At 39.8% G+C, this 27,649-nt stretch overlaps 1 protein-coding gene across 1 annotated transcript in view; it reads right to left on the bottom strand.

The window, feature by feature from the left end:
* Positions 1 to 27,649, bottom strand: part of MYO10 (myosin X) — a 151,952-nt gene that overhangs the window by 52,754 nt on the left and 71,549 nt on the right. Inside the window, 16 exon segments of the mRNA XM_040695597.2 lie at positions 733 to 813; positions 3,926 to 4,034; positions 5,392 to 5,474; positions 5,651 to 5,719; positions 6,449 to 6,541; positions 8,513 to 8,579; positions 8,825 to 8,925; positions 9,102 to 9,248; positions 9,994 to 10,112; positions 10,771 to 10,900; positions 13,200 to 13,303; positions 13,970 to 14,054; positions 14,172 to 14,185; positions 15,014 to 15,138; positions 16,602 to 16,736; positions 21,569 to 21,756. Of these exon segments, the coding sequence (XP_040551531.1) occupies positions 733 to 813; positions 3,926 to 4,034; positions 5,392 to 5,474; positions 5,651 to 5,719; positions 6,449 to 6,541; positions 8,513 to 8,579; positions 8,825 to 8,925; positions 9,102 to 9,248; positions 9,994 to 10,112; positions 10,771 to 10,900; positions 13,200 to 13,303; positions 13,970 to 14,054; positions 14,172 to 14,185; positions 15,014 to 15,138; positions 16,602 to 16,736; positions 21,569 to 21,756 (1,650 nt within the window).

The following is a 27,649-nucleotide window of genomic DNA, read 5'->3' as shown; positions in this document are numbered from 1 at the left end:
TTACAACATGAAAGCCATAAAACAGGTTTGTTAGTAACCTGAACTTGTTGCATTTTTGACACGTGCAGACTATGCTGAACAACAGCCTATAATGCCAGAAACAGGCACATAAAATCTCTGAATATCAGAACCAGATAATAATACCAATGTTAGCCATTGCTATACTATTATCTCTTTATCTCCTACAGAGCTCTCCGACACATCCAAGCCTTGACACTGTTTTTCATTATCTGCAACTCAAAGATAAATCGATATAGCAAGCCTCAGTTTCCAGGTGTCCTTTTAAAACATAATTCTGTAAGAGAACATAGCAGCTAGAATGCCCAGAATTGCACATACACTGCAAGACTAACTTTGATGACAGCAAGTCATTGATGCCTGTTTTGCTATTAGTACAATCATTCACTGCCTCTAATGATTTAAAACTGATGTCGTAATTGTGATTTTTTTTTTCCAAAGTAGACTCTCACAAAGTTGTCAAATGTGCAGCATTTTATACCTTTTTAATACACATCGGAGAGTTTTGAATGATGGCTATTAAAACGGTGCCCAGAAACAGAGACTGCCTGCAAAATTCAAAAACTTCCTTCCAATGTCTTCACTTTGAAGGTTCTTTTACAAAGTTAGTGAAGAATGCCACCGTCTGCTTCACACAGCCGTAAATGACCACACAGTTGGTGAAAGGCTGGGCCTGGGACGCACAGAAAAGATGGGAGAAATTTTAAATCTTACCTTCTGCACATTGGGTTTGATGCACCGAACAAAGAAAGGATTTGAAGAACTCAGCGTTGCCATTAAGGAATGGAGTGATTCCTAAAACACAAAGACAGCACTTCACGAGTGGGCTTTTTGTACAAGTGAAATATCCCGGCAGAAGCTCTTATAGCTTAGCTCAGCAGAGAGTATCTACTGCAACACCTAGTGGTTCTCACCAGAAATTACAGTATTATGTAAGCCATGCCATTAGACAAGGAACAACAGAACAAATACATGCATGCCTGTTTCTTTTACTGGTCCTTCTGATTAAAACCACCATCAGTGCCCTACAGTGAACAAGATATACAGATGGATATGAAGGAAGCTGTTCATAAAAAAAAAACATCAGACTGGAAAATTGCTGTTTCAATTATCTTTGAATGAGTTGAGACTTAAATTCTGTACTCGCAATCTGCTATACTCAATCAGGTCACAAAGGAAGACAAGGAGGTCGGAGGTGGAATTAAATTGCTGCAAAAAAGCAAGATTCCTTTTTTCCTCCCAGCCACCCCATACCCATTCATTTTCCATTTCCCCTTCAATCAGCAGCATTTTGCACATACTGAGTTCCCCTCTACTATACAGTGTTGCTCTTTCTTGCTAAAAGGACACTGTGGCAGTAAATGTAATTCAACAAGGCAGAAAAAAATATATTAAAACACTTGAAAAAATACTTCAGGATATTGTAGCCATTGTTTTATCAGTACTTATTTTTCAAACAAGTGCCATAAATTCACAAAAATTGAGTAAAGAATACGGTAGCAAAGAAAACATCTCTTAACGAAAGACAACACTTGCAGCATTAAGCAGTTCCACAGTTATTTCATTTGATAGCTAACTGCATTTAATAATAGGAAGATAGATTACAAGGTTCAGTAAAAATAAAATACTCCAGGTTTTGGAACTCTGTATGACCCAACACATATTAGGCTATCAGTTATCTTAACCTCAAGTGGGAGATAAAAATCACAAAAATCCCTCAGTCCTTTTATGCTTATTATTTTAATTACACATCCACTCCTTTCCCTCCTGAGCCATCATTCCGTATCTTATTCCAACTTGCCCCATTCTGCATCATTAAAGAGATATACCGTTTAAAATTGAAGTTTTATGTTTACTTTGCAGAGATACAAACGACTGAACAGAGCCCAGGCTGCAAACGGACCTGAAAACTAGCAATGATAATGCTTTATCCCTCAAAGGTAGTGCTGCGTGCCAGGAAACAGAGAGAATACAGAGCAAGCTGCCACGGAGGCAGAACATTCACTTTTTAAAGGAGCAACTGTGTGTCCTACCATATGTTCTTGAACGAAACTGCCAAGGGCACTGTGTTGCAACAAATTCTTGCTTTAATCTGCAAACCGAGGGCTTTCTTGATAATTAAATGTGAAGTGATAAAGGCAATAGGCAAAGTTGTGGATGTGCAAAGGATTTGCTACAGAGCCAAGGGAGCAAATGGTGAAGTGACTGGAGACACAAATGATAGTTGTCTGGCTTGTTTGCCTTTGCTGGCCTCCAGACCAGGAGTCAAGGGCAGCAAATATTAAACAGCAAGATGATACAAAGGCAAATATTTTAGTGTAAGGACAAATATTTACAGCTTTAAAAAGCAAAGGCTTCATATGTACAAGCCTGCGTGAACATTACTGTATCTATGGACAACTAAGTCAATTCTTAGACTTCTAGCAACAGTGGCTATGACTTGCAGAGATTAGAAACTTGGTCAGTCTAAGCAAAAATGAGTTGCTATGTTTTCACAGCTATCTTTCACACAGGTAGCCAGATTGTAAAGTTCTGCACACCTTTAAATCAGTGTCAGATGATGTACAAATCTGAAGTAAGCCCTGCTTTAAGCAACAGGCTGAAACAGGTGATAGCCAACTTCAGCTATTCTACATGCACCCCCTGGCACCCTCCCAATCAAGGCTGTCAAATGAAGAACAGCAGGTTAATTGACTTGTACTAAGAACTTTGCCTTCACAGTTTTATTCAGTTTCATTCAACTGAAATGAGATGTACTAACCCCTGGAAGGATTTAAAACAGGGAAAAAATGCCCAAACAGATCCTTTGGGGAAGGTATGAAAGTCAACTTCTTGCAAAGCACCCTGACCAGTTAATGGTCAGTTACAGCAGCTTTAGATAAGAGGCAATCATATTTTTATTTCATACTTTATCATTTTTTATACTGTCCATGGATCCTGATGAAGATGAGATGGAACTCTGTATACTACTCCTTGTAAAGTGGAATTTCTATGCAGTAATGTCTGAAGATCTACTCTGCACAAAAACAAAGAAACTATGGGGAAACAGTATCTTCCCTTATCCTGAAGAGGTATCAAATAATACCATCCCATCACAAGAAGTACTTTGTGAGACAAGCAATGATAGCACAGAGCAGGCTGTCCAGGGAATATAACATCATTGTTTTTAATAAAATACACTGCGTGCATCCCAGCATACGTTACTTGCTGTTCTGTCCAACAGCCAGCAATAGTCTGTTAGGATAAAATCTGCCCTCAAGGGGATTGAGTCTGCACCCTTTAAAAAAAAAAAGTGAATGAAGACTGCAAATGTATATTAATTTAAGCAAAATGAAAGACTACTAATCCAGACTTGTACTCATGCAATTTGAGGAAGGGTTTGTGCCAATCTTTTAAATACTTTGCAGATAGACCTTATGCTAGATTTCAATTTGGTGCCATTCTTGATGGCAAGGCTATAAAGACTCATAAAAAGGTGTTTAATAAAAATGTTTTCCAAACTAAGTTAAAAAGAAGTGCAACACCTTAATGAGATTTTTACTCAGAGCTTATTTTTCGTTGCACACAGGCACTGCTGTAAGGCTTTGTGCCACTGTGTGGTTAGTTTTGAATTAGAACGAAAAAAACAAGACCAATGTCATAGAAGAGCTTTAAAATAAGGACAGGTAAGCAAGTAGAAAGCAACTGGAGTTTCATGTGGATGGCATGATGTGAAGCCTGGCTTCTGCTTGAAGCCAGCCAGTATGCCCCAGTAGTTGATTACTACTTACAGCGTCATTGAAGAGATAGCAGTGCTTTGATGCTGAATTTTCACCTGTTTTCACCTATTTTGATCTGCAATTGTTTTTTACTGAACAGGGTTTATCTGTCACTGATTAGATACAGAGCAGAGATGACAATAACTAACCTTGAACTGTAGACTGACAGTGGGTTTTCTGTGCTTGCTTCCGCATTTAAGAGTGTCTTGATTGTTGCGACTTGAAACGTGTTCAAATAGATCATAGATGAAATCAAGACTGAAACAGGAGGAAAAATAAAATCTCTGAAGTGTATATGATTTGCAACTATAAAATGCAGAGTAAGCTCTGTCTCTTTGAAAGCGACTCCTCTATGCAAACAATACTTACCAATTTTCTCCAAAACTCAGACTCCACCTTTGCAGAATTTATTCAGGGGAGCAAAAAAAAAACACCAACAAAAACAAACCAAAACATGACAAGGAGGTTCTTCCTTCTTCTTTCCCAGCACACGATTAGGGAAATGAAGAGTGAAGAATCTTTACTGAATTTTACTCTATTCACTGATACAAAACTCCAAGGGACCGTAATGAGTACCTAAAGACTAAAATCCAAGAATTCCTATTTGTTATGGGCCACAGCACGAAACAGCTACCCACATGAGCTTCACTTTCAGATGCTAGCTGTAAATGCCATTCTTCACACTACAAGTTTGGTATCCCCCTCCTACCACTTCTACAGAAACACAGATCCTTTAACTCCCATACAGATATTGATGCAAGAGCAAAAACAGGTTCTGCATCCTTAACTCATTTGCTACTTCTACCTCCATTCTTCAGTCGACAGCTGTCATGTCAGATACATCACAAAAATAGAACAAGGAACACAGTGAAGGAAATTCTCACTAATAGCTCCTCCTGCACAGAAGAGCTGGGACAAACAACTCCCAGAGCAAAGCAGGACAACGAGATGGACTAAGGTAGCAGCTAAGAACAGAAACAACCTGGGCTCCGTTCCCTCTTCTCCTGGGAGCCCTGTGTGTGTCCTGGAGTCTAAATCAAATCTTTACAGAAAGGCATGTGGTCTTGCTCCAGCTCACAAAGTACTGTAAGGATCTTGAGACCTTGCACAACAAAATGATAGGAGGCACATGAGTAGCAAAGACATCCAGGAGTAAAATTCTAGTAATACAAACTAGCTCTGGAAATCTTCCCTTTTAAACCATCGCAATTAATTTGCACTGTGGTAGGTCCCGAACACTAAGCTTTCAACCAAACTAGGAAATGCCAGAAATACGAGGAAATTGAGCTATATGTGAAACAAAAATCATGCAATCACCTGCCTGTGAGGCATCCTGAAACAGTCAAATATCATCAACTACTTTCAGTATCCTTACTTATCTAGTAGCAAGCTGGCTGTCTAATGCACCTCTGTATTGAACAGGAGCAAAGTACTGTACAATGTGGGAAAGCCTGTCTCAGTGAGAACTGATTACAGCCAGATTTAATACTTATTTATTTCAACTCTGTAGTATTATGCAACATTCAGCATAGCCAAACCCTAGCAGAACTAGCTGATATGATACCTTTAAACATGATATTCTAAAATAACAATAATAATAATCACAGAAATGTACCTGCTTTCACGTAGCAAGTTCAGGAGATCATCTCTGAATGTATCTCTGTTCTTCTCCAAGATCCCCCGGACATCATACTGGACCTAGCAGGAAACAGAGCTGATTCGAACAACAAGCCAAGCAGTCAAGCAGCTCTCACAATGGTGCTACTGTAAAAAGCACTGAGGGAACAGAGTGCTTTAGTTAATTTTCAGCAGCCTCAGGGTAAAATTAAGCTAATGAAAGCTCTGTTTGGAATAATTTCAGCAAATAAAATTACCTCCCCAGCATAGTGCTTCACTCCAAAGTTGTGAACAGCAACTCGTGGTTTTACATAAAAAGGATTGTTCTAATTGGAGGAAAAAGAAAAGAGAGAAATATTTTGAGGGAGTCGGGGAATAGAATAGTATTATCTTCTAAACACTGATTTAAACAAAACATTGTCTTTCTGCAAACTTCCCAGAAGATTTGTTCTGCAAAAGTAAACAACCATCTTATAATAATAGGATCTGTTAGCCTGGGATGCTCCAAATGCAATAAAAACAAGAGATTTATAGCATCTACAAAGGCATTATACTAAAGCTGAAACCATCTGGCAAATCCACCTATTAAAGGCATTCTGCTCTGCCTTAAACCAGCAGTTACAAAGATCAGTAGACATGTGCCTGAACCACCAAAATTCTTGAAAATATTTCCAGGATTACAACTAAAGATAATACTAATTTGTACAGAGAGAACAGCAACCCTTTGGTAAATGACATCAATTTGATTACTTCGTTAAATCAAGGGAAATGGAAAATCTAGGTAAATTGGGTTACTGCAGGTTGTCACTGATCTAGGAGCAGAATTTGACCTGTTCACCAATATGGAACTCTAATCAGATAGTAGCAAGATATGACTGGACACTAAGAAGATAACTGACTCAGTCCTCAAAGCAAACAATGTGGCCTGCCATGCAAGAAGGATCACGTCCAAGACATCCTCTACAACTATGAACCATATTTGAACCACAGACTTCTACAAAAGCAGAAGGACCCTCCATACTGCACACAGAACACATCAGCAAAACATCACATACAGCATGCTGGGCATTCAGCTTCTCCAGTAAAGTGGAGTCAGTAGCCTGAGGGAAATGGCTTTCTTCATTGATGAGTGCCAGCAGGCCAAGTTTCTAGAACAGCAAAAAAAAAAAGAAACAGGCATAAGATGAATTACATGGGTACAGACTTTGTCCTCAGTTTGCAAAAATTACAACGTTCTTGAAGTTATCGTTCGCAGAGAAACACAAAGCCAAAAGTACATGCCTAAAAACCCAGTCTCCTAGAAGTCTGCAATCCTATTTTCCTGGCAACTTTCCTTTTGAAACAGACAGCATATGATATGCAGGCAAAATAAAGAAGAAAGAAGGTACTGGAAGAAGCCACGGTCTTCTTGATGTAGGGAGTGTTTAGGTACATACAGTGACATTGGCCCAGAATACAGCTTCAGCCTCCACGATCTCTGGTGATCGGTAACTTAAGAGTTCCCGAAGTCTGAGCTGTTCAACAATTTTTCTTCCATGAATCTTTGAGGAGCCACTAAAGGAACTGTGGCTGTTTAGTCTGGGGAAAAGGAGGCTGAGGGGAGACCTTATTGCTCTCTTCCAATATCTGAAAGGTGCTTACAGTGAGAGTGGGGTTGGTCTCTTCTGACTGCTGACAGGTGACAGGACAAGGGAAAATGGCCTCAAGTTGCACCAAGGTAAGTTTAGGTTGGATATCAGGAAACACTTCTTTACAGAAAGGGTTGTTAAGCACTGGAATAGGCACCCCAGGGAGGCGGTTGAGTCACCATCCCTGGATGTGTTCAAAAACAGTTTGGATGTGGTGCTCAGGGACATGACTTAGAGAAGGGTTATTAGTTAGGGTAGTATGGTTAGGTCGCGGTTGGACTCGATGACCTTTAAGATCTTTTCCAACCTGAGAGATTCTATGATTCTATGATCTACTTACCTGAACTAATGAGAACTTCTAGCACCCACAGTGCCAAGGGATAGCAAGAGATGCACAGCTTAACTATGCACCATGTAAATCAGACCCACCCTTTGTTTTGCATATGTCTCTCTATAATTTCCTTTGATGTTCCCTACTTCTTGTACTAGCACAGGTCGTAAACAAGGTAAGCTACTTTGCAGTTAATTAATACGTCCAGCAAGTTTTAGGTTGATAGAGCCTCTCAGAAAAACAGACTTCTTCAGGTGCACATTTTAATAAGTTACCTCCCATCAGCCCAGAGGAGCCTCTGCCAAACTCCACTGTCCTAATGGCAGTCACATCCTGACAGAGATATATTTTCTGCCAACCACCACAGTTCTGTGATCACTTCAACTCAAAAAGCCATGCACTCCACTACAGAGATAAATTCATGCTGCTTTCTTGTACTGCTGTCAGAAGTGAACACGAATGAAACTATATGTAACCTAGGCTTGGACATCTAGCCAGACGGAATTCAGCCATTTCTAGGCAGTGATCTTAGATCTCATACGCCCTTTGTTGCTAATATTCCTGCTAATAATCATGCAGAAATCTCATGCTTTTTTACATGTTTCTTTAGTACTAACCAGAACACAAGACAAATTACAGATGAAGTAAAAACTGTCAGGCAACCCGGAAAAAGCAATTACAGGAGAAAAACACTGTCATTCTTTCTGTCCCATCCCATTCCCTTCTCCACCAGTCAGTGTTTGCAAAATTTTCAACGAAAAAGATACCTTGTATTTCACTTCTTAAATTTGGACTCTGTTAAGTTCCATTTGTAATTTTTACTATTGTAGTAATTATTGGTGTAATTAATAGAAAAATAGGCAAAAAAAGCAGCAAGGAAAGATTCATAACTGAAGACAATTCCCATTCTTTTTTAACCATTTCCAAGTATTGCTTTTGTATATGGTTTTACATCGCTAAAAGCTACTACAAGGAAAGATAGGCATGTTGAGCTTAGACTACAATCTAGAATATGTTAATACAATACATCAAAAGTTCACCGCTTAAACATACAAGAGCCGCTATGACCTACAACTGTTTTTTGATGTCAGCAAGTGTTTTAAAAATATTACTTGAGAACACAACCTAGAATTAGGTACTGATATCAAATACTTTGTTACCTTTTCAATAAGATCCAAGCATTCGCCATTGTCTGTCCAGTCAATATCCTCCCAAACCAGACCTTCCCTAAGGAAAATAAGGAGAGCCTTTTTATTGATAACTACAGGGAAAAGATTTTAAATACACAAATGGGAGGAGATGACGGGTTTGTCTTGCAAACTAATGTGAAATCAGCTTGCTTTTAAAAAAACATAGTCACAGAATAAGATATTTTCAAAGTAAGCTGAAGTAACCCAAATTTCTGGTGACCTAAATTTCAGGTGAATATTTCTGTTTCCAAAATTCTTTCAGATATCACCTGTAACTCTTACCTGCTGTATTCCAGTTGTTCCAAAGAAAAAATGTGCTTATTGAAATACTCCTGGAGCTTTTCATTTGCATAGTTAATATTGAACTGTTCAAAACGGTTCACCTAAAAAGAGAAGAAATTTAAAAAAATGCATATGTTAAGTATTTTACTTGCAAATGATGAACTGATTTAAGTCATAACACATTTAATAATCAAATTCCAGTGAAGATGGCAAACACATACAGAACAACGAAGCATCAGCATCAGACAATCCATCTGAACAAACTTTTGAAGCATACCTCAAAGTTTTCAAATCCAAATATGTCCAGAATTCCAATGGACTTGAAGTCCTCCTTGCTTCTGATTCTGCTGTTGATTTTCTTAATGACCCAAGCAAAACACTGAGAATAAAGTGCCATAGCCATAGAATCTCTGCTATCTATTGCCTGCAATAAAAACAACACAATACCTCATTCATCACAGTAAGTGAGAACTTAGCAGACTCAGCCAGACAGTGTTCTCTGCACAGCGCAAAGCAAGCTATAATGCAAGCAGTTTTATATTCCTACGGACCTTGACAGTAATTGTCTTAATAGACACCAAGATTCCTCAATTATGCTTTAACAGGGTAAGTTATAGACTATCTAATCTACATGGCTCTAAAACTACATTTCAAAACTAAAGCAGACAAAAATTAGAAAACTATATGCTTAACCGGGGGTGAAGAAAAGAGAAGGGTAGGAAATAACACATTGTTTTGTCCCCTTCCATTAGCAAGCATATTTTGATAAATATCTTTGTCTAATTCCTTTCTTATAAATAATTATTTATACATAATAATAATAAACAATTATTTTTAATGAAAATTTTCTAACACACCTAATACAAACATCCATAATGGATACTGTTAGCCTACATGATTACAATTTGGAAAAAAATGTTAAGCAACCAGACAAGGATAGTTACAAGAGCCAAGCCAGAAGCCTAGGCAAGAATGACAGAATAGGATCTATAGAGATTTCTAGAAGTCCAATTACACCTTTCTCGAAAACCTAGGCAGAATTTTTGACAGTAACTTTAACGTATGAGCTAAGCTTCTTTTCCTGAGCAACGAAAGATTTAACTCTGATAGAAAACAGATTCATATATTTAAGAGACCATAGAAATACATCAAAACACAGACGCTTTTACCTGTTGTATACTAAGAGGTGTTAGGATTTCTTCTCCCCTGAGTATCATTGACCTCTGTGTCAATGCTTCAGTTAGCTGTGTGGAGTCCAATCCCAGTAGTTCTGCAGATCTACCCAGAGCTGCCAAAAAGAGGAGACAGATACAAGTATGTCCTTGAATATGTAAGGCACAGTATTACAAATTGAACAGCTGAAGGAATTCAGCAGTAGAAATTCATTACAATTAAGTCACTTATTTTCCCCCTTACTGCTACATAACAAGGATTACAATGATCTTCTTCTTACACCAATATACTTTTCCATACACAAAAAGTAAATCATCGTCCACATGAATGTGTTTCTGCTTTCTTTGGAATGATGAGAATCAAGAAGAATAATGAAATTTTTTTTCCTCACATTTATATTTTAATGTGCAATTTTTCTGCTGTAGGTAAAACATTACAAAATGTTTTTTAAAATTTCTATATATAATTTCAAATAAAATTTTAAAAATAAATACAATTTCAAACAAGCAACTAAAGTGCAATTTCACTGGTATTAATGGAGTAAATGTACACACTCAAGGTACTTCCTAACTGAGATCTAGCATCCAACAATGAAGATTTATCTGCTTCATCTGTTAAAAAGCAAACCCAACACTTAAATTGACATTTACAGATCCTAAAATGCAATAAGACCCTTTCAATATCTTTGACACGGTCTGATATACTAACGGTGAATTCAAGTTTCACAGCCTCAAGAAATATTGACATACTACAAGGAAGCGCAGGCTTCTCACCTGTTTTAAAGGACACCTGTGCCCCACCAGCAGTGATAAACTCTATGTTTCCTAGATGCAAAATGCCAGCCAACAGCCTCAAAACTTCTCGCACCTCCTCCTTGCTGAACTGCATCACTTCCATTGCAGTCTGGAATGACATGAGGATTTCTTAAAAAAAAGAATGCACAATGACTGACTAATGGAGACAAGAACAAAGCCACCAACTGTGCTGTCAGGTCCAGTCAGTACTGACAGAGGACTACCAGGAGTTAATTCCTTTGCCTTCAGCTGAAAATTAATTACCAGAAATTCCCAAACTTGGGTCTAATATGCTCCTCCGAAAGAGTGGTCAGGCACTGGAATTGGCTGCCTAGGGAGGTGGTGGAGTCACCGACCCTGCAGGTGTTCAAGGAACGTTTAGATATTGTGTTGAGGGACATGGTTTAGTGAGAACTATTGGTGACAGGTGGACAGTTGGACTGGATGATCTTGCAGGTCTTTTCCAACCTTGGTGTCAACACTTTACTCTATGATACTCTCTGAGACCAGATCATGGCTTTTTACCCTTACAGTTAAGGCACATCAAGTTATGGTCACTGCAGACAGACAGATGATGTGATACACTTCACTCTTCATAAACCACTGGTTACAAATGGAAAACCTGATTCATGCTGCAAGTAAAAGTGTAGAGCCTGAAAATGTACTTTGTATAGAAGACCTTTCACAACAGAACTCTAAGAAAGGCAGCAGCACTATGAATTCATCCCCATGCCCACTGTGCAGCTCCTTCCTGTCTCCTACAAAAAGACATACAAAGGAAAGAATGTCTGAAGTGTGGGGACTTGAGAATCATCCTGTCACCAGGAAGGTGTCCAGAAAGAAAGCAGAGGGGGGCAAAAAAAGTTTATACTAAGTAACGTTTCCAGGACCTGAATTGTAATAAAGTGGATGAATAGAATAGGAAACAATAGGCAAGTGAGAACGACAAAGTTTCTGCCCACCTCCTGTTCCAGGAAAGCAGCTGAGCAGCATCACGCTGTGCTCAAAGCGTGTCCATGTTTCAGACAGCATAAAAACTCCTCCTGCCAGCTTAATTTCATACTCCACACACCCTTGGGTGATTAGCACAAATTAAATGTCAAGCTAATCTACTTAAGCTATGTGACTACAGTGTAGGTAAGTTACCAACATTTCCAACAGCAACCCTCCAAATTAGGAAATCTTATACTAAACAGAACTACTGCTTCCAATACACATTAGTTTTTCCATTTGGCAAAGAGAGTGAAGTAGGTAAGCAAATATCAGCCGGGGAAGGGCATAAAAGCATTCATTTGTGTTGATTTTTAAAACCTACTACACATAACCTCAGTGATTTGGCAAGCAATTCACAAATATACTAACAGTCAGTACACTTTAATTGCTGTAGCTAATTGTTGACATTAGCCTGGGTATAAGGCATAAAGTCGTTCAGAGAAAGTCTTCATCAGCATTTGTCTTTCAATCTGAATTTACATCTTACTCATCTCTGGCCTGTAAATTACTCCATATGATTGCATTTCCCACAAGATCCATATAAAGCTCTGGAATGAAAAAGCAGTGGAAACAGACATACCTGTAATATAAAACAATCTAATAAAACAAATCCTTCTCTACGGAATAGGCTGGCTACTTCCCAGTTGCTGTCCATTCTGACAGTTTTATGTGAACAATTTCACGTAAGTAGCAGACATAAAATAAGCCTTTTTATAAACATAACTGTCCATTTCACTGTAGATATAGTAGTTCTATTTATACTGAAGGAAGGCAAAGGAGGGACAGGAAATCTACTACTTCATTTTGTGAGCTTTTATAATGAAGAACAAAGGGCGACTCTGTTGTCAGAGGATGTTTGGAATGAGTCAGGTTTAAAGGCAGGATCCCAGAACGTGCTGTATGTGCACACCTCTGCTTACCATGCTTTGTTTTATTCAAGATACGGGCTCCTCTGGCAAAGGGACTGCAGTTCATGTTTACCTCATGACATGCTTCTCCAGCAAGGCATATAGATAATTTTGGTACAAATATAAATGGTAAGTTCATTATTCCACACTCCTGTAAATGTCCCACAGTTGGGCAGGTACAGAGTTGCAAAGATATTTAAAAGCCGTACTATCCTCTCAACGGATACTATTTTATTTCCCAAACATAATCATGTAATTTAATCATAATCTATTTGGAAATGGTAGAATTAAAAAGCAAATACTGGAGGGAAGGTAGAGACAGGCTCAAAGTGTCAGTTGTGCGTTATCAGAAAACTTAAGTCCCTCACCCCTGGGAGAGCTTCAGACAGAACCAGAATGTCAGAGAGAGCACAGATAAGTACAGAAAGCCTTTGTTCTCTGTTCCATCAGTTGGCCCCAGGTGTCTGCACCTCAAGCATTTTATAAAGAATTAGTGAAACAACTCACAATGACTTCTTTGAAAGAATCCTTGTCACTGATTGTCTTATCCACTATACATCCAGACTGATTCAGGTAGTGGTAGTTCTCCGGTACAGATAAGTAAAAAGCATCTGATGAGGGGAGAAAAGAGGAAGAGTGAAAAAAAAATACCTCCAAACAAAAGCTCTCTGCAGATTATGTCATCTGTATGTCAGAACTACGTAATTCACAATTTGCTTGCTCAGAATTATGACAATGTATGAATCAAAATTCTAAATTAAAATCAAATATGGTATTTTATTTTGCTGTGTTTTGCTTTATTTAGCTGTACGACAGAGATAATTCTTCTTTTTAGCATGCAAAGGCATCAGGCCCAAAGGGAGATACTGAAACAGCTTCAGGCAAATTTGCACATATACAAATGTCATTTCTTTTGTTCAGTGGATTTATTCTTTATGAGAGAGGATTAGTGGAACCAGGATTCTCCTCTTTGTTGCTGTGGAGTTATTCAGTACTGGCAAAAACATACAGGCTTGAACAGAGTGAAGCACGTTTGTCCTCAAGTAGTTTTGCCAGGGCCACAGCAGAAGCTGAGAGAAAAACTACCCACAGCTCAGTGACATTTCTCAACTAAGCAGGTGACTTTATCAAGTAGAACTCAGATTCACACCCCATAAATTCCAGCTGGATAAATAATCTATTTCCTCTCTTAGTTTATTAGGCTTCTGCTGCTGTCACCGTGGCTGACTGCTAATATAGAGCCACTACAGTTGTGGGATTTGAGCTTTGCCACTCACCTTTCTCTCTCTCTTCTATCCCTGCCAGCAGAGCATAAAATATATGATAATTTCTTTCCCCAGGATTTTGTCTTACTACACGATTCTGTCAAAGTAAAAAATAGTTTCTATATCAGCATTTTAAGAAGAATGTTTTTTTAATCTACAATTTCAAAGAAAATATCAAACAAAATTAACTGAAAATAAGCAAATGTCAACTTACTTTTTCCAATAAATCTATAGCCAAGAACAAAAACTCTGGTCAAGGAATAAAGCAAAAAGAAATTATTGCAGCTATTTATAAACTTAATTCTTTCATCTGAGATGATAGGAAGATCATCATGATCTCTTCTTATTACATGTCTATTGCTACAACAGATGAACAAAGTAGCAACAATGGTAATATTACAACAGTTAAAATGCCAATATATTTCCACACCTCCTTCTCATCCATCGCATAAAAACTGGACTTGCAAGGTCCTACATTTTAGACAGCATCTGCTTTCCTTTATTTAGTCTTTTACGTACAATTTGGGAGCAGCTTTAAGGATGAAATTTGCTCTCTGGGTGGAACATCCTTAGGTATGTTCTCATCTTCACACACTCCTGGAATTGGCTCATAGTCCAGTTTTGCCAACTGCAAGGCAAACCCAAGCATCTGACCCACCCACACTCACAATGTACGAATTCAGCAGCTCTGCTCTTTTAAGTACTATTCCAGTACTGAGAAATGTATCTTCAGATATAATGAATGAGGGAAAGAGCTTGGGATAACTCAACTTATCCCAAGAACTAAGGCTCCATTAGCTCACTACATAGAAGTATGTGCACAAACAACAATAGCAGCAACATAAAATCCTGATCCTCCGAGAGTTTACACATCCCACACTGACACAAACACATGCAGAATTTCGTGTTCCTACTTCCTTTTCCCAACCTAGATCAGGTCGATTTAACTGAGTATATTTCAAAATAGGGTAAAAAGACAGAAAAGGGTAAGTCACTTCTCTCTCAGCCCTCCATAAAGGAGGTTGCAAATGGAGGCAAATCACCAAACAAGGATACAATCTATAATTCTTCCTCCCTGAATGTTTCCTTTCTGACAGATGTTCAGCTGAATAAACTTCCCAAAGCGACTTGAGTTGCTGTTGTAAACAGTCTTCGCATTGCCAAAAGCTTCCATAATAGGGCTGCGAAAATACGGAAGAATGACAACAGTGTTAATGGGTGACCAGAATGACATGAGTTTCACAGGAGACTGGTGAACAGAATAGCACTCTGTAAAGCCTACTTCTAACACCTCCCTCAGCCATAGACAACATCCTCAGTACTATCCTCAATTTATTAACAGTGGGCATCTCAATTTTCTATCAAGAGATGCAATTATTCAAGAACAAGAACACTGACAGTCCTAAACTGTTTGGCAGCTTAATCTGTAATTGTGCAAAAGATGCACACGGCTTTCATTATAGTACTCAAATCATAGAAACAAGAAATCTCAATTCATGCAAATTGTTATACAGATGTAGGAAAAATAGGGCTTGTCCTAAGGAAATTAAAAAATATATACAAAGATACAGTCAGTAAAAAAATAAAGACGAGATGAAGCATGATAAACAGAAGTAATAGCATCTCAAATTGTCTTTTTTTAAATAGCTTAGAACCATGTGTTATTTCTTTTGAACACAAGGAACTTCTTTATGCTTGTGTAGTATCCAACATATCTGATGCATTTACTCATCTGTCTTATCAGTCCTCCTTATCTTCCCTTTACTGCTCACACAGTTTATCCTCACCATGCTGTATCTTGTTCTACCTCATCCTCAGGCTATATAAACCAATCATTTCTTCCTCCCATCACCCATTTCCCTCTCTGATTACCTGAATTCAGCTCTGAACCAAAATGAAAATTGCTACTAAATCATTCATCTCCAGAGCATGGATCTTTTCGCTTCATCCCACTGTGATCACGTCTCTCCAGAGCATGGGGGTACTTTTGTTTAATGGAAATTTTCCCACCTTTCAATAATCATTTTATTTTCTAGTACATGCGCCTACATCTTTAATTATATTGTAAGCCCTTCTATTTCAATGACAAAGCTTATGTCTGTTGCAAAAAATATTCTTTTGTCAGCAGTACTGACAACTATAAAAGGCAGTGAGCGTTTATACTATACTGTACATGCAGAGAGACTGTCTTTAAACCACTTCTCAGCTATTCAGTCTTTTCCTAAAAATGAGACCAAGACAATACCAGTAATAATTTGCACAAATCTACATAGGAAGAAAGGAAGGTTACTTCATTCATGAGATGGTTTTAAGGGCATTAAAAGGCATACATGGCTGGGGGTTGGGGAGGGGGGACAGTTCAAAGGGGCAGAATTCTCTCCAGTGTTTCACAGCTGCTTGAAGCACTTGGAGACCTTCACAGGATTTTGATCCAACCAACTTTCTGTTAACCTCATGACACCTTAACAGCTGTTCTGTAAAACAGCAATAGGGCCCTTGGTACAAATAAAGAATAAAACTGTGTTTTTCCATTAAAGCAGGCTTTAAATATTTTCATCTTCTAAAACTGTTACACCTCTGTTAATAGAACCTTCATTCACTACCCAGGGCTATGTGCAAGGGTACAAAGGGAGCACCTGCTCACCTGCTCTCAAGAATGGCTTGCTCCACACAGAAGGTCTTCTCTCTGCAAGACATCTCCAGCGAATGTTGGCTCATTGCAGACAAGAACTTGAGAATCAGCTTAGTGCTTTCTGTCTTACCAGCACCACTTTCACCACTGAAAGAAGAAGAGGCAGAAAGTGTTTCGACAGTTACATCCAAAGCTGATGGGAAACTTTTCTAGCACAGCCGGTATCTGCACAATTATATACTTTTGGTTTTTCGCTTAGAATATGCCAGGCTCAGCAGTGAGTCAGGACAATGATCTACCTGCCCACTGTAGACCTCTGCTAGCCACCATTACAGAGATGCCCAGCATTTCCCCTCTGTGTTCCTCCATCTTCCAGACATTTGCAGCTCAGAAACTTCCAGATCTAGAAGAAGGTTCCAGATCTAGACATGGTTTCTGCGTGTCTTTTGACCAGAATGGATTTTTATTTCATTGGTTTCTAGCCATTTCCACATGCAGTCATGCAATACTTTTATTTTTCCTCCTGGAAACTACATCGAGTTCCACAAAATTGGATATATATATACTGGATAAAAATCAAGAGGAAAAGGGCTCGTACACAGTACTCAGTACATAAACAAAGAATACATTTACTCAATGATCTCTATTTTGTTCTCCATTTATTAGTAAGTATTTGATTCTATTTAGTTTTATGACCACTACTGAGCTTTAAGTGGATGTGTTCTCGGACACCTTTAGCTCTCTGGTATTTTTCATGGTGTTTTTCAGCTTGGGACTCATTATTTTATGCTCATCAAATTGTCTCTGCAATTCCCTTTGTAAAATGGTTTATAAAACAACTCTTACTGAAATGACAATCAAGAACAAGCACAGTAAACTCTGAAGCTGCTTATACAATCCTACAGCACATAGATTAACAGCAGATTAAGTGGGATCAGTCTTTCAGATTCCTTAGAAAACCTATGCCTAAAAAGATGCTGTCAAGGGCCATAAAAGGCCCTTTTTTAGTACACAGTCAACTTTTACAGCAGCTCTTTATCCTATGAATTTAAGTGTCCAGCTTGTTTCACATCACTGCACTCAGTTCTCTGAATATATTGTGTGACAGGAACCCACAAGGCCCTCATTTGGGAGATTTTAACCTTCCTCCATGATTTGTTGTACACTGAGAATCTCACCAAGGGCACAATAGTCTGAACTCTGGACTGCCGCAATGGAAAAGGGGTCACAAGGAAAGACTTCTCATTCTGAAGAGCATAATGCAAGTGAGGCTGTATCAACATAACTCTAAATCACTTCTCATTTCTGTCCTTCAGCTTTAAATCTCCAAAGACAGATAGACACAGACAGACTAGCCCCCCTCAGCAAATACTGTTCTTCAAACGCACATGTGAATTTTGGTGTGTCAGTCTCGTAAGAAAGCCTTCCCATCACAAGCCTGGGTCTCATCCAAAGAACAGTTTGTTTTATGTTTATCTTCAAGCTGAAGAACAACAAGAAAAATGCCAGGCCATCGGATGATAACAGAGAGAACAAACTGCTGTCAGACTGTGATTTCCCACTCGTGGCACCAAGCTGAATGTAATTCAGGGTGACTCTTGCTGTTCCTTGTATTGTTCTGCACTTCTTCTGAGTGCTTTTAAGTGGAAGTACGGTTATACCAGAGAGAAGAATGTTTGCTCACTTCTGTATGGATGAAGCTACCTTAAATAAAGCGGTAAATAAAAATAAAACATATTTTCCTGTTGTTACAACAAAGGGATATGGGGGCTTGAACTTAGCCCCAGCTTGTGAAAATGTCAGCTAATCACGGGTGAACTCAGTCCCTTCTTTTGATCAGGACAAGCTGCTTAGCTATGCCTTGAGCAACAGGGATTCCCTTCTGCTCCTACCAAGGCACCCAGGCTTCCTACCAGCCCTTCAGGTCAGCTGATGGGGACGACATTTGGCTTCCCATGAATAACAACCACGTCAGCTGAAAAAATCAGAAGACATTAACAGTTTTTTAATGTGCCTGTTGTAGTATCAAATTTAACTGCGGCAGGCTTCTGGTTTTGTTTCCTATGAAACTGAGATCAATGTGAAATTAAACGTTATTTAATTTTTTTGCAGTTACTAAACTAACATGTAACATTTTTTAGCTCGGAGAGCAAAAACACCATTTCACAACTGTGTTAACATTACAATGCCCAGGCTGTGCAGAGTTCCTTCAGTTTCTTCAGCATGTCATTCTGTTGACGTTTAGGTTGCAATGTCTTTTTTATGCAGCATTATCACAAACTGGAGTAAGCCTACGTAACACAGAATGATAAATAAGCATCTTCGGATGGCTCCATTTAATATTCTCTCTTCCGTAGTCTCCTCCTTTTCAACCTTTGCTCAATATACCAAAAAAATGTATTGTGTCACTACTGCTGACTCAAACCATAGTATGTTTTTTTCTGAACCACGCTGTTGATTCAGATTCTTCTCTTATTATCCCTCTCGTCTTAATCATACAGCAAAACATTCCCAGAGTTTTAACAATCTAGAACCTCTGTCACAGCTTTTTGAACTCAGTGCTACATCTCTAAGAAGCTCCAAAACAAAAGAGAATTAAATCTGAATGCCAGCAGGGGGCACTTCAAGTCCAGAACATCACAAAAAAGCATTCCGAGCTTCACTTCGTTGGGCTGTTAGATGAGTTACGGAGTCTTCAGATTGCCGTAACAGCAGCAGGTGAAAACTGAATATCAGAATGTGAAAATTATTCTAATAATCGACTCATTTTAACTGGATGTTACTGTTTCATGTGCTTCTGCGATGGAACAAAATCCTCCTTTGTTTCACGCCCTTAATAACGTTTGGTTATCCCTGCAGTGGTCAGGCAGTTTGACTTAATGAGCTGTTCCATCTTTGTCTTATATTTCATGTAAGAGATATTTACCCAATTTCAGACACCGCAGAGCTTCACAGCACCAGTGTTTCAAATGCCAGAAGTAAGCAAGAACACCTGACAGCGACTTGTGTCAACACCTTAATCTAAGCCAGTAAATGATACAGGCATGAACAGACTGTGGGAGATGACTACCAAGTTGCTGTGTCTTCATTTCTGAAGCCCCAGACTAAGGATGCAAGCATGGCAATTTCCTAAACCTCAGCAGAGCCATTGAAAACCGTGAGTTGATAAAAAAAATAAATCCTGGCCTGAGTCCTTTAAAGATACAGCAGATGCTGCTGTTTTAGAAAAGTAGATTTTACTTGTAATTTTTTGTTTTGAATTGCACATTCCTTCATATTTTGTAGAAACTGAAAGCGTCCTTGTAATATGAAAGCAGCCTTGTATTATGGCACTTGTCTGAAACACTGAACTTCTACAAATCACTGCTTTAACACAGGCCATAGTAAGCTATTTTACAAGAGAGTGCTAAGGCAAAACTCCTCCATATTATGGTTTATCTGTACTAAGGTTTACAAAGACTGCTTGAGACTCCTCTGGAACATCAGACTTCTGCTTGTTTCCTTTTTAGGACACAACCTGCTTTTCTCTTGGCAGCTTGTGGGGAACTGGAAGGAAAGGTAAAATATGCGGGCTAGAACAGAATGGAATTAATAAAGTTAACAATGGCCACCTGCTAGGCACCAGATACGATTTCATACCCCCAGATTTGAGTATGTGGACTGTTCACAGGTAACACCCTGACATTACACCATGGAATCATGACTCCACGCTAGCTTTTTTCATGTGACCGAGATTTAAACTTTGTATGTATTGAACTACGTATGAAGTTAAAAAATAAAAATAAAATAAAGGAAAAATACAGTTGAAAAAAAAGCTGGAAAAGCACACACAGCTCAGCTCACCCGTGTCTTTGTCATCACCCTAGAAGAAAGGGCATGCAGGGACTGTGAGCCAAGAGCTTTCAGCAAGTCGAAAACAGAGCTAGCTGTGTTGTATGTACCTCATTCACATTTCTAACAATGGCTCGTGTGCTGAACTGCATGCATCAGATCTTCCTCTTACTTGGGAAACCTTGCAATTTCTTCCTGTAATTTTAAATGGTGGTGAAAACTGCCTATTAGAAATGTTCTGCTCTCACTTCGACTCATCCTCTCTCTGCCCTGATGGTCATCAGTGCTTTGATCCCACTACTGTCGCACAGGCTCCCAGGGAGGTCAGGAGACAAGCAATATTGTGTCACCTTGTGTCCAGTTCTCACCCTGACCACCTTTACTCATGCTGTAGGCAGCAAGACACGAAGAGCAAACAGACACAGAAATACTTTTAAGGGGAGAAGGAGGGAAAACACAAAGTTCTCCCTGCATTGTGCATCTTCGGAGCCTGAAGGTGCCATGCTGCAATTGCCTCCAGGCTGGTCCTGCTTACCTGGCAAGCAGGACTTCAGTGTCCCCATGCACGTGTGAACCAATGCAGCAGAGCTGGCAGGCTGGGGACAAGGAGCCACACCAGGCAAAGAGCTGGCTCTGTTCACCACTCTTCAAAAAGAGCTGAAAGCTGCTAAAAGCTAATGAAATGCCAACTGTTCTCAGTGCACATTCAGCAGCAGCAAGATCCTGAATACCAGTGATGTAGTGGATCAAATGGGAAGCTATCAAAATGTCATTAAATTAAAGTAGATCAAGATTAAGAAAAGAAAAGCAATCGGGCACAATCATGCAGCTGAAATGGGGAAGGTTTCCTCTTTTGCTATTATTATTTACAGCATTTCTCGAGACTGGTGTAGGTTTCCCCCCCCCCCACCCCCTCTAGATACGAGGTCCAGCATCTAGTGGAGACAATTTATTGAACTGCACGTGGATGTGTCTTAGAAGTCGAACAGAACGATACATACTTCCAAGTACTCTCCCAAAAATCTGATGATTGAAAGCCTGCTTTCTTCTAGATTTTTCCTCTCCATTCAGTCCAGATATCTGTTCCTAAATCTTGAGAGGTTCAGTGTCAGGGATAACCAGGTATAATCACAGCAGCAGCCATTTACCTGATGAGGATACACTGGTTGTCATGACGCTTCCAGAGGCAGCGGTAGCACTCATTCGCCACGGCGAAGATGTGAGGTGCAATCTCTCCCATGTGGTGCTTGCTGTATCGCTCCATGGCAGCACAGTCATACAGGCCCGGGATGGTCTTGTAAGGGTTCACAGAGGCCACTATGGAACCAATGTATGTCTGCAAGCACACAAACCAGAGCTGTTACTAGACATGTGGTAGAACAGAACCATAAACCTCACAAATCCAGGAGAACAAGGACATGTTTCTAAAAGTGTATCACTCTGCATGGAGTTTGGATAAGGGTGGAGAGCAGTTTTCCCCTTTGAACAAGAGCAACAGAAGGGTGAAAATAAGCACCAGACAACATGGCAGATGCCAGCCCCATTACATGGTAACAGGCCCTCAGGAAAACACATGAACTGGCAGATGCTGACAAAACCCTGAATGTACACAAAAATCTACTACTGCTTTGAAGCACAGTGGCAATTGAGGAGGCATTCATTTCTATGCCACTGCAATTAGAGAGCACATCACTTAAAGCCACCCAGGCAGTAGCTTGTGCCCACTGCCATAACTCACTGAGCTGTGGTAACACGTCATCACGTGTAACAGTCTATTTGCAGTGCTGTTTGTTTCCTGTCTTTTCCACCTGCTTCACAGTTACTCTCTAGCCAATTGAACACATTTTTCAAATAAAATCATATTAAGTGAGGCAGGAGATAACATTAAGCGCATTATCTCCAGAATTTCCAGTGCATTTACGGGGCATGTAAAATGGACTGCTCTACCATAAGGTATGGGGGGATTCCCACCAAGACAATGATGTAATTTTGTTAAGTACTCTTTCTGGGCTTACATGCCAGAAGCTAACACCTGGCTCCAACAGCCCTACTGTGCACTTGCAAAGAGGCTGCTGCTTCATAACACGGTCCCCACATACCGACAGATGCTTTGTCAGCAGATAACCCTGTCATCACCAGCAGGAATCAGCTACGAAGTTCACAGCAGGACTGGGGCTCTCTTCATTCACCTCACCCAGAGAGGGCTGCAGGAAGCAGCCCCACAGCCTCGACCTCAGCTCCCTTCTCCAGAAAAGCCTCCATGGGTATGCTTGCCAAGGCTCTGGCTATCAGCTTCCTCACATCTTCCTCTCCTCTCTTTCAAGCTACTCCGTGTCCCCAGAGCATTTACATTTCCCATCTACCTGCCCCCTCCTCCCTCCTCTTCCCCTTAATTAATATGTAATTACCACGGCGTATCAGCTCTCCTTTCTCACCATTACCCTGCTGTTTTATTTCCCATTATCCATCTGCTCATCCTCTGTCAGGCCCAACACAAGCAGCAGAGCAGCAGTAGAGCTTTTGCTAAGGGAATACAGAAATGTCCTTGAAATTATGACAATTTTATAAGAAACAATGGGAATACTCCTCCTCACTGTAACTCCAGCGCATTTTACAGAGCTGAGAGCTTTCAGTCTGTGTGTTTTATAAAAACTGCCATGCTGTGCAATAGCTCATAAGGTTTCAGCTAGAGGAAAGATACCATTTCAACACAAGATCGTATCGCAGGGCAATTACAGCACTAAGACAACCACTTGATTTCTCAGGATCATCCCCTTTTGAACAAACTTCCTCAGTTCAGTAAATATTTCAGCACTGAATGCATGGGAAAAATGTTAAGAGGTTTTGTTTGTTTTCTTTGTTGTGCTTTTTTCTTTAATTTACATGAATATAGTGCAGGTACAACCAATGCAACAGGCCGCTACACATCTTCACCCTATTTAAATGTCTGACTGAAGCCTTATTAACAAGTAAGAATAGTAACCTGATGCACACCACTGCAAGGGATGCCATGACAAACCAGGAAATAACCCCCTTCCAAACATATGAACGCTGACGTTGCAGTATCCACGAAAATAAGGAGGCGGCATTAATTTCGGAGCAACCTGTGTATTGAATTTTTATTTTAAGTCGATCCTCCACCTACCAGCCTCCCCCTGGCATCTCTACAAGCCCCGCAGTCAGGGACTGAGGCACGATCAGACGGTCACCCACAAACAGAACAGCTGCTGGCTGCTCACCTCACTCGTCCCTGTGCAGGACTCTGCAGCCTGTCCCCCTGGAAGCCCTGATAAGCCTCCCTGTTTGACTGCTCACTTTCAGGGTAGGCTTCCAGTTTTACAAGTGCAAGCACGTTAGCAGCAACTCAAACAGGTGCTAAGATACAAAAAAATAGGCAGGGCAGCCAAGTTATCTCCTGAGCTATTCCTGCACCAGGCATCATCCATATCACAAGTTCGAGCAGTTCACTCAGAAACAGGAACTCTGAATTACTTTATTACGCTAACATCACAAGGCAGCTTTTCAGATGAAACTGCAGAAAGGGTATTTTCACTTTCACTTTGCTTAAAGGAGAGCGAATTAATTTTTCTCTTTGTTCACTTGCAGTTTCTAATCTGATTCTTGCAGTCAATAATTGCTCATTTTAACGGACGCAGATCAAACTCCAAAGCAGTTATGAATAGGAGAAACATTGAGGTGTCTGCCAGAGCACGAGGAAGCAGACAGAATTTCTGATGATTTCCTGTTGAAAAAGTCTGAGGGTTTATATCACAAGCATGCTTTCTTCTGTTACAGACTAAATCAGCAACAACCATTATAAGATCACCAGTAATAAATAAATTTGTATCCAAAAATAAATAAAATTGAGTAATTCAGCCTGAATCGTGCTGCAGTGCTTTGATTAACCCATTAAAAAGTTGTCCTCCTTTTCTGCATTCAAATGTTTTACTGAAATTTTACACAAGATGATCATTGTGGCCCCTTTCAACCCACGCCATTCTATGATTCTACAGTTTCCCAGAAGACTTCTGGTCACAAACTGCAGAAGCTCCTGCTCCCCATTTTAACACAACAAGAGGAAATGAGATTGTTTGCTGGTCCTCTAAGAAAACTTTCAAAATTATAAGTTCAAACCCTGCCTTCTCAGCCACACGTTCAGTAAGAGGATGGCATCACAGGACTCAGGCTTTCTAAGTAAAAGGAAAAAGTAAAGCAAGAAATTTCCCTTAAACTTTTTTTTTTCAGGATCTCTACACACGAAAGCAACAGATAAGGAAGCTGCCCAATCACTTCATTAATCCTATAAACCAAACACACTCTGTAGATCAGGACCACCATTTCTCTTCATCTTTTCTCTTTCACACGATCTTTTCTGTGTATATCTTATCAGCCTTTTGCTCCATGCCCAGCAACCATCCACCTTCCACTCCTTCTCCCTTTATGCCGAGACCAGGGCATCTCCACAATAGCTTTCCTATTCCCAAGGATTCTTTAATGATCTCCGTGTCTTACCCAGGCATGCTTTTCCCATGTAAGGTCATCAGTTTTATCACATGCAGTTTTTCTCATGACCTCTGCTCACCCTCTGCATCAAGGTACTCCTCTGTAATTCCCAGACTTATAGCATCTGAGACATCCGATTTTTCCTTCTTAAATAAATAAATAAATAGGACTTATTTCAAGTTTTGCATGTAGCGCTACAGGGAGGGTGGGCGAGAAGGTAGGAGGACTCTGCTAAAGGGCATTACGTGCTGCTCCCGAACAAAACCTTTGATCAACAATTTGAAGCTAATCTGAAGCTAAAACTGGCTGCACCATTGAAACGGGCATAAGGAGACTTCAATTTCAATCACTGTGCTCCTTCACTAACACCAAATATATTCTTTACTACTTTGCTTTTTTTGATATTAGGAACACTGGAACTGATCAAATACAGAACTAAGATGCTTTGTAACAGATACACACGTTAACACTAAGCTGCCACTTCGTCTAGGCCAACTCTCTTTTCAGAACGCTGTCAATACTTTCTCCTTTGGGAACAAAAAACCATCTATGCTTATTATAAAAACAAAATTACATTTGCAGGCACATCAAAAATTATGTTTCTGGATTGTTTTTGAGCAACTCTTGACCGTTGGAGTCACTGAATGAATGGATCCTCTGTCTGATAAGGATGGGTTGGTTGTGTTTTGTTTGATTGTTGATGGAGTATCAACCTGACAATTTATTAAACAACGTATGTTGAAAGTTCATCTCTGTTCCACACAAGTCTCATACCTATAAATCATCAAGGTTACAGTAACAACACCCAATTACAATGCTTGTCCTCTCACAGCACATGCAAAATCCAGACAGTTCATGAAAGACCACAACACAGCTGTCACACTTCTGTAGCTTTTCAACACTGAATTTCAAGGTTTGAGGGTGCCAAATCTGCAAATGGAAGCATTTGCCCAATGCTGTAGGGACTGCCTCCACTGCTTCCAGTTCTCCTTGGTAAAAGGATTAACTGTCCTGATGACTGCACGTATGCTGAAGCTAAGTTAACTAGATCAGCTACCATATACATGTCAGAGTGGAAAGGAGAAAGACAGCTGGACCACATTTTAGTGTGCATTTTAGGGGAGGGAGTAAAAGGGGCACAGACATGCCATAAGAAGGATGATAATTAAGGCTCTTATTCATGGTAGGATCTTGATTTATACTCTCTGTGGTGAGAATGCCTGATATTTCAGCTGGCGAAGTGTTCATTTCACTGGGATGGAATCCAGTTTTCTCCTTAAATTATAAGTTAAAATGTCTGAAGCCAAACTTCTTTCTTAAAAGCCATAATCAAGCTAAATGACTAGACTAGAAGTTTAGATGTTTCCAGACAATCAAGCCATTTCTGTGAGGGAAAAGTCATACTCTGTAATCATCCCTACATGCTTGGGCTTCTGCAGCCCTCACCATGTCTGGTGACTCACGGTGGGTTTCCAACAGCCCAAATTTACAACAGCTTTTCTTTCCCCTATTGTTGTGCTCCTTGTCAATGCACACATCATCATGACTCCTAAGTTTTCCTTTCTTCTTCTCAAAGTCAGCTGTGGAACTGACTGCAAAATGACATGTTTGTAAACATACAGGACATGCTACAAATGTGAGAGTCAGCATCCTGAGGAGAAAACCTTTTGAAGGGAACCAGAACAAGACAGAGAATATCACTAAGTTCAAGTGCCAACAGGCAGCTGCCTACATTCAGGACCCACGTGCTAAATGTTCTCCCTCTCACAGTTTCCTGCAAGCCTCTTCTCAGACAGTCACACTCCTTAACTGAACTCTCAGGTGTGCTTCACTATACAATCCCTCAACCTCTTCTACCAGCCACCTTCCTTATGGTCTCTTCACTTCCTGTGCTAAGAATGGATCAGATTTGTGGAATATCAGCCATTTCAGCATTTTCAAAGTCATGCTTTATGCTTGTTTTCATTGGTACAGCTCATAGTAAGGTTGTGGATAGCTTCAGAACAGTTTGTACATGATTTCAGATTATCAGAGATCATCTGTTGGGCAACAGAATTCTCATTGAGATGAATCTTTTCCATTGTGTTCACCATTCGATGCAACTAATGTGATCTTCAGCTTTCCTTGGTATCGAGCTTTCAGCAGCACTGCCCTGTTTCCAACCCACTCCAAGGACTAAGGCTGTTACCACTTCAGGAGGAAAACAGTGGTGCTTTGCAGTCCAGCTACCTTCCAGTTCTGAACTATGCTAAGCTAATGCTACACTCCCCTAAGTTTCAACCTTGCGCATTTATAGTGTCCTCGTTTTAGGCAGTTAATTAAAGCTTAAAAATCTTTTTATTTATTTCTTAAGGGTAAGAAGAAGGTTTTGTTCACCTTAGCGTTCAACAGAAATAGTAGAACAGTGTGCAGAGACAACTGCATTGCTCAGCTTTACTCAAGGGAAGTCTCAGGGAAGGTGAAGGACACCGTGAGCCCTTCACAGATTAAGAGACCCATTCCTAACTTAATCTCCCCTTGCTTTTCCATTAAATTTCTCCTGTGAAACAGACAATTCTATGATGATGGAAATACTTGTGTAACTTCTCAAGTTTTATTCAGAATCTGTAAAATAAATACAGAATCTCCAAAGACTTTTACTGCAGTGTAGAAGAATTAAACTGGCACTGAAGAAATGCCCAAGTATATTCAACGTGTCAAAAGAAAAAACTCACCTCAAAGCCAAA

This window comes from Gallus gallus, chromosome 2, assembly GCF_016699485.2.
Source record: "Gallus gallus isolate bGalGal1 chromosome 2, bGalGal1.mat.broiler.GRCg7b, whole genome shotgun sequence".
In the NCBI taxonomy this organism is placed as follows: Eukaryota; Metazoa; Chordata; class Aves; order Galliformes; family Phasianidae; genus Gallus; species Gallus gallus.
Note: the sequence above shows the minus strand (reverse complement) of the source record. Positions and strands in the feature narration are given on the sequence as shown.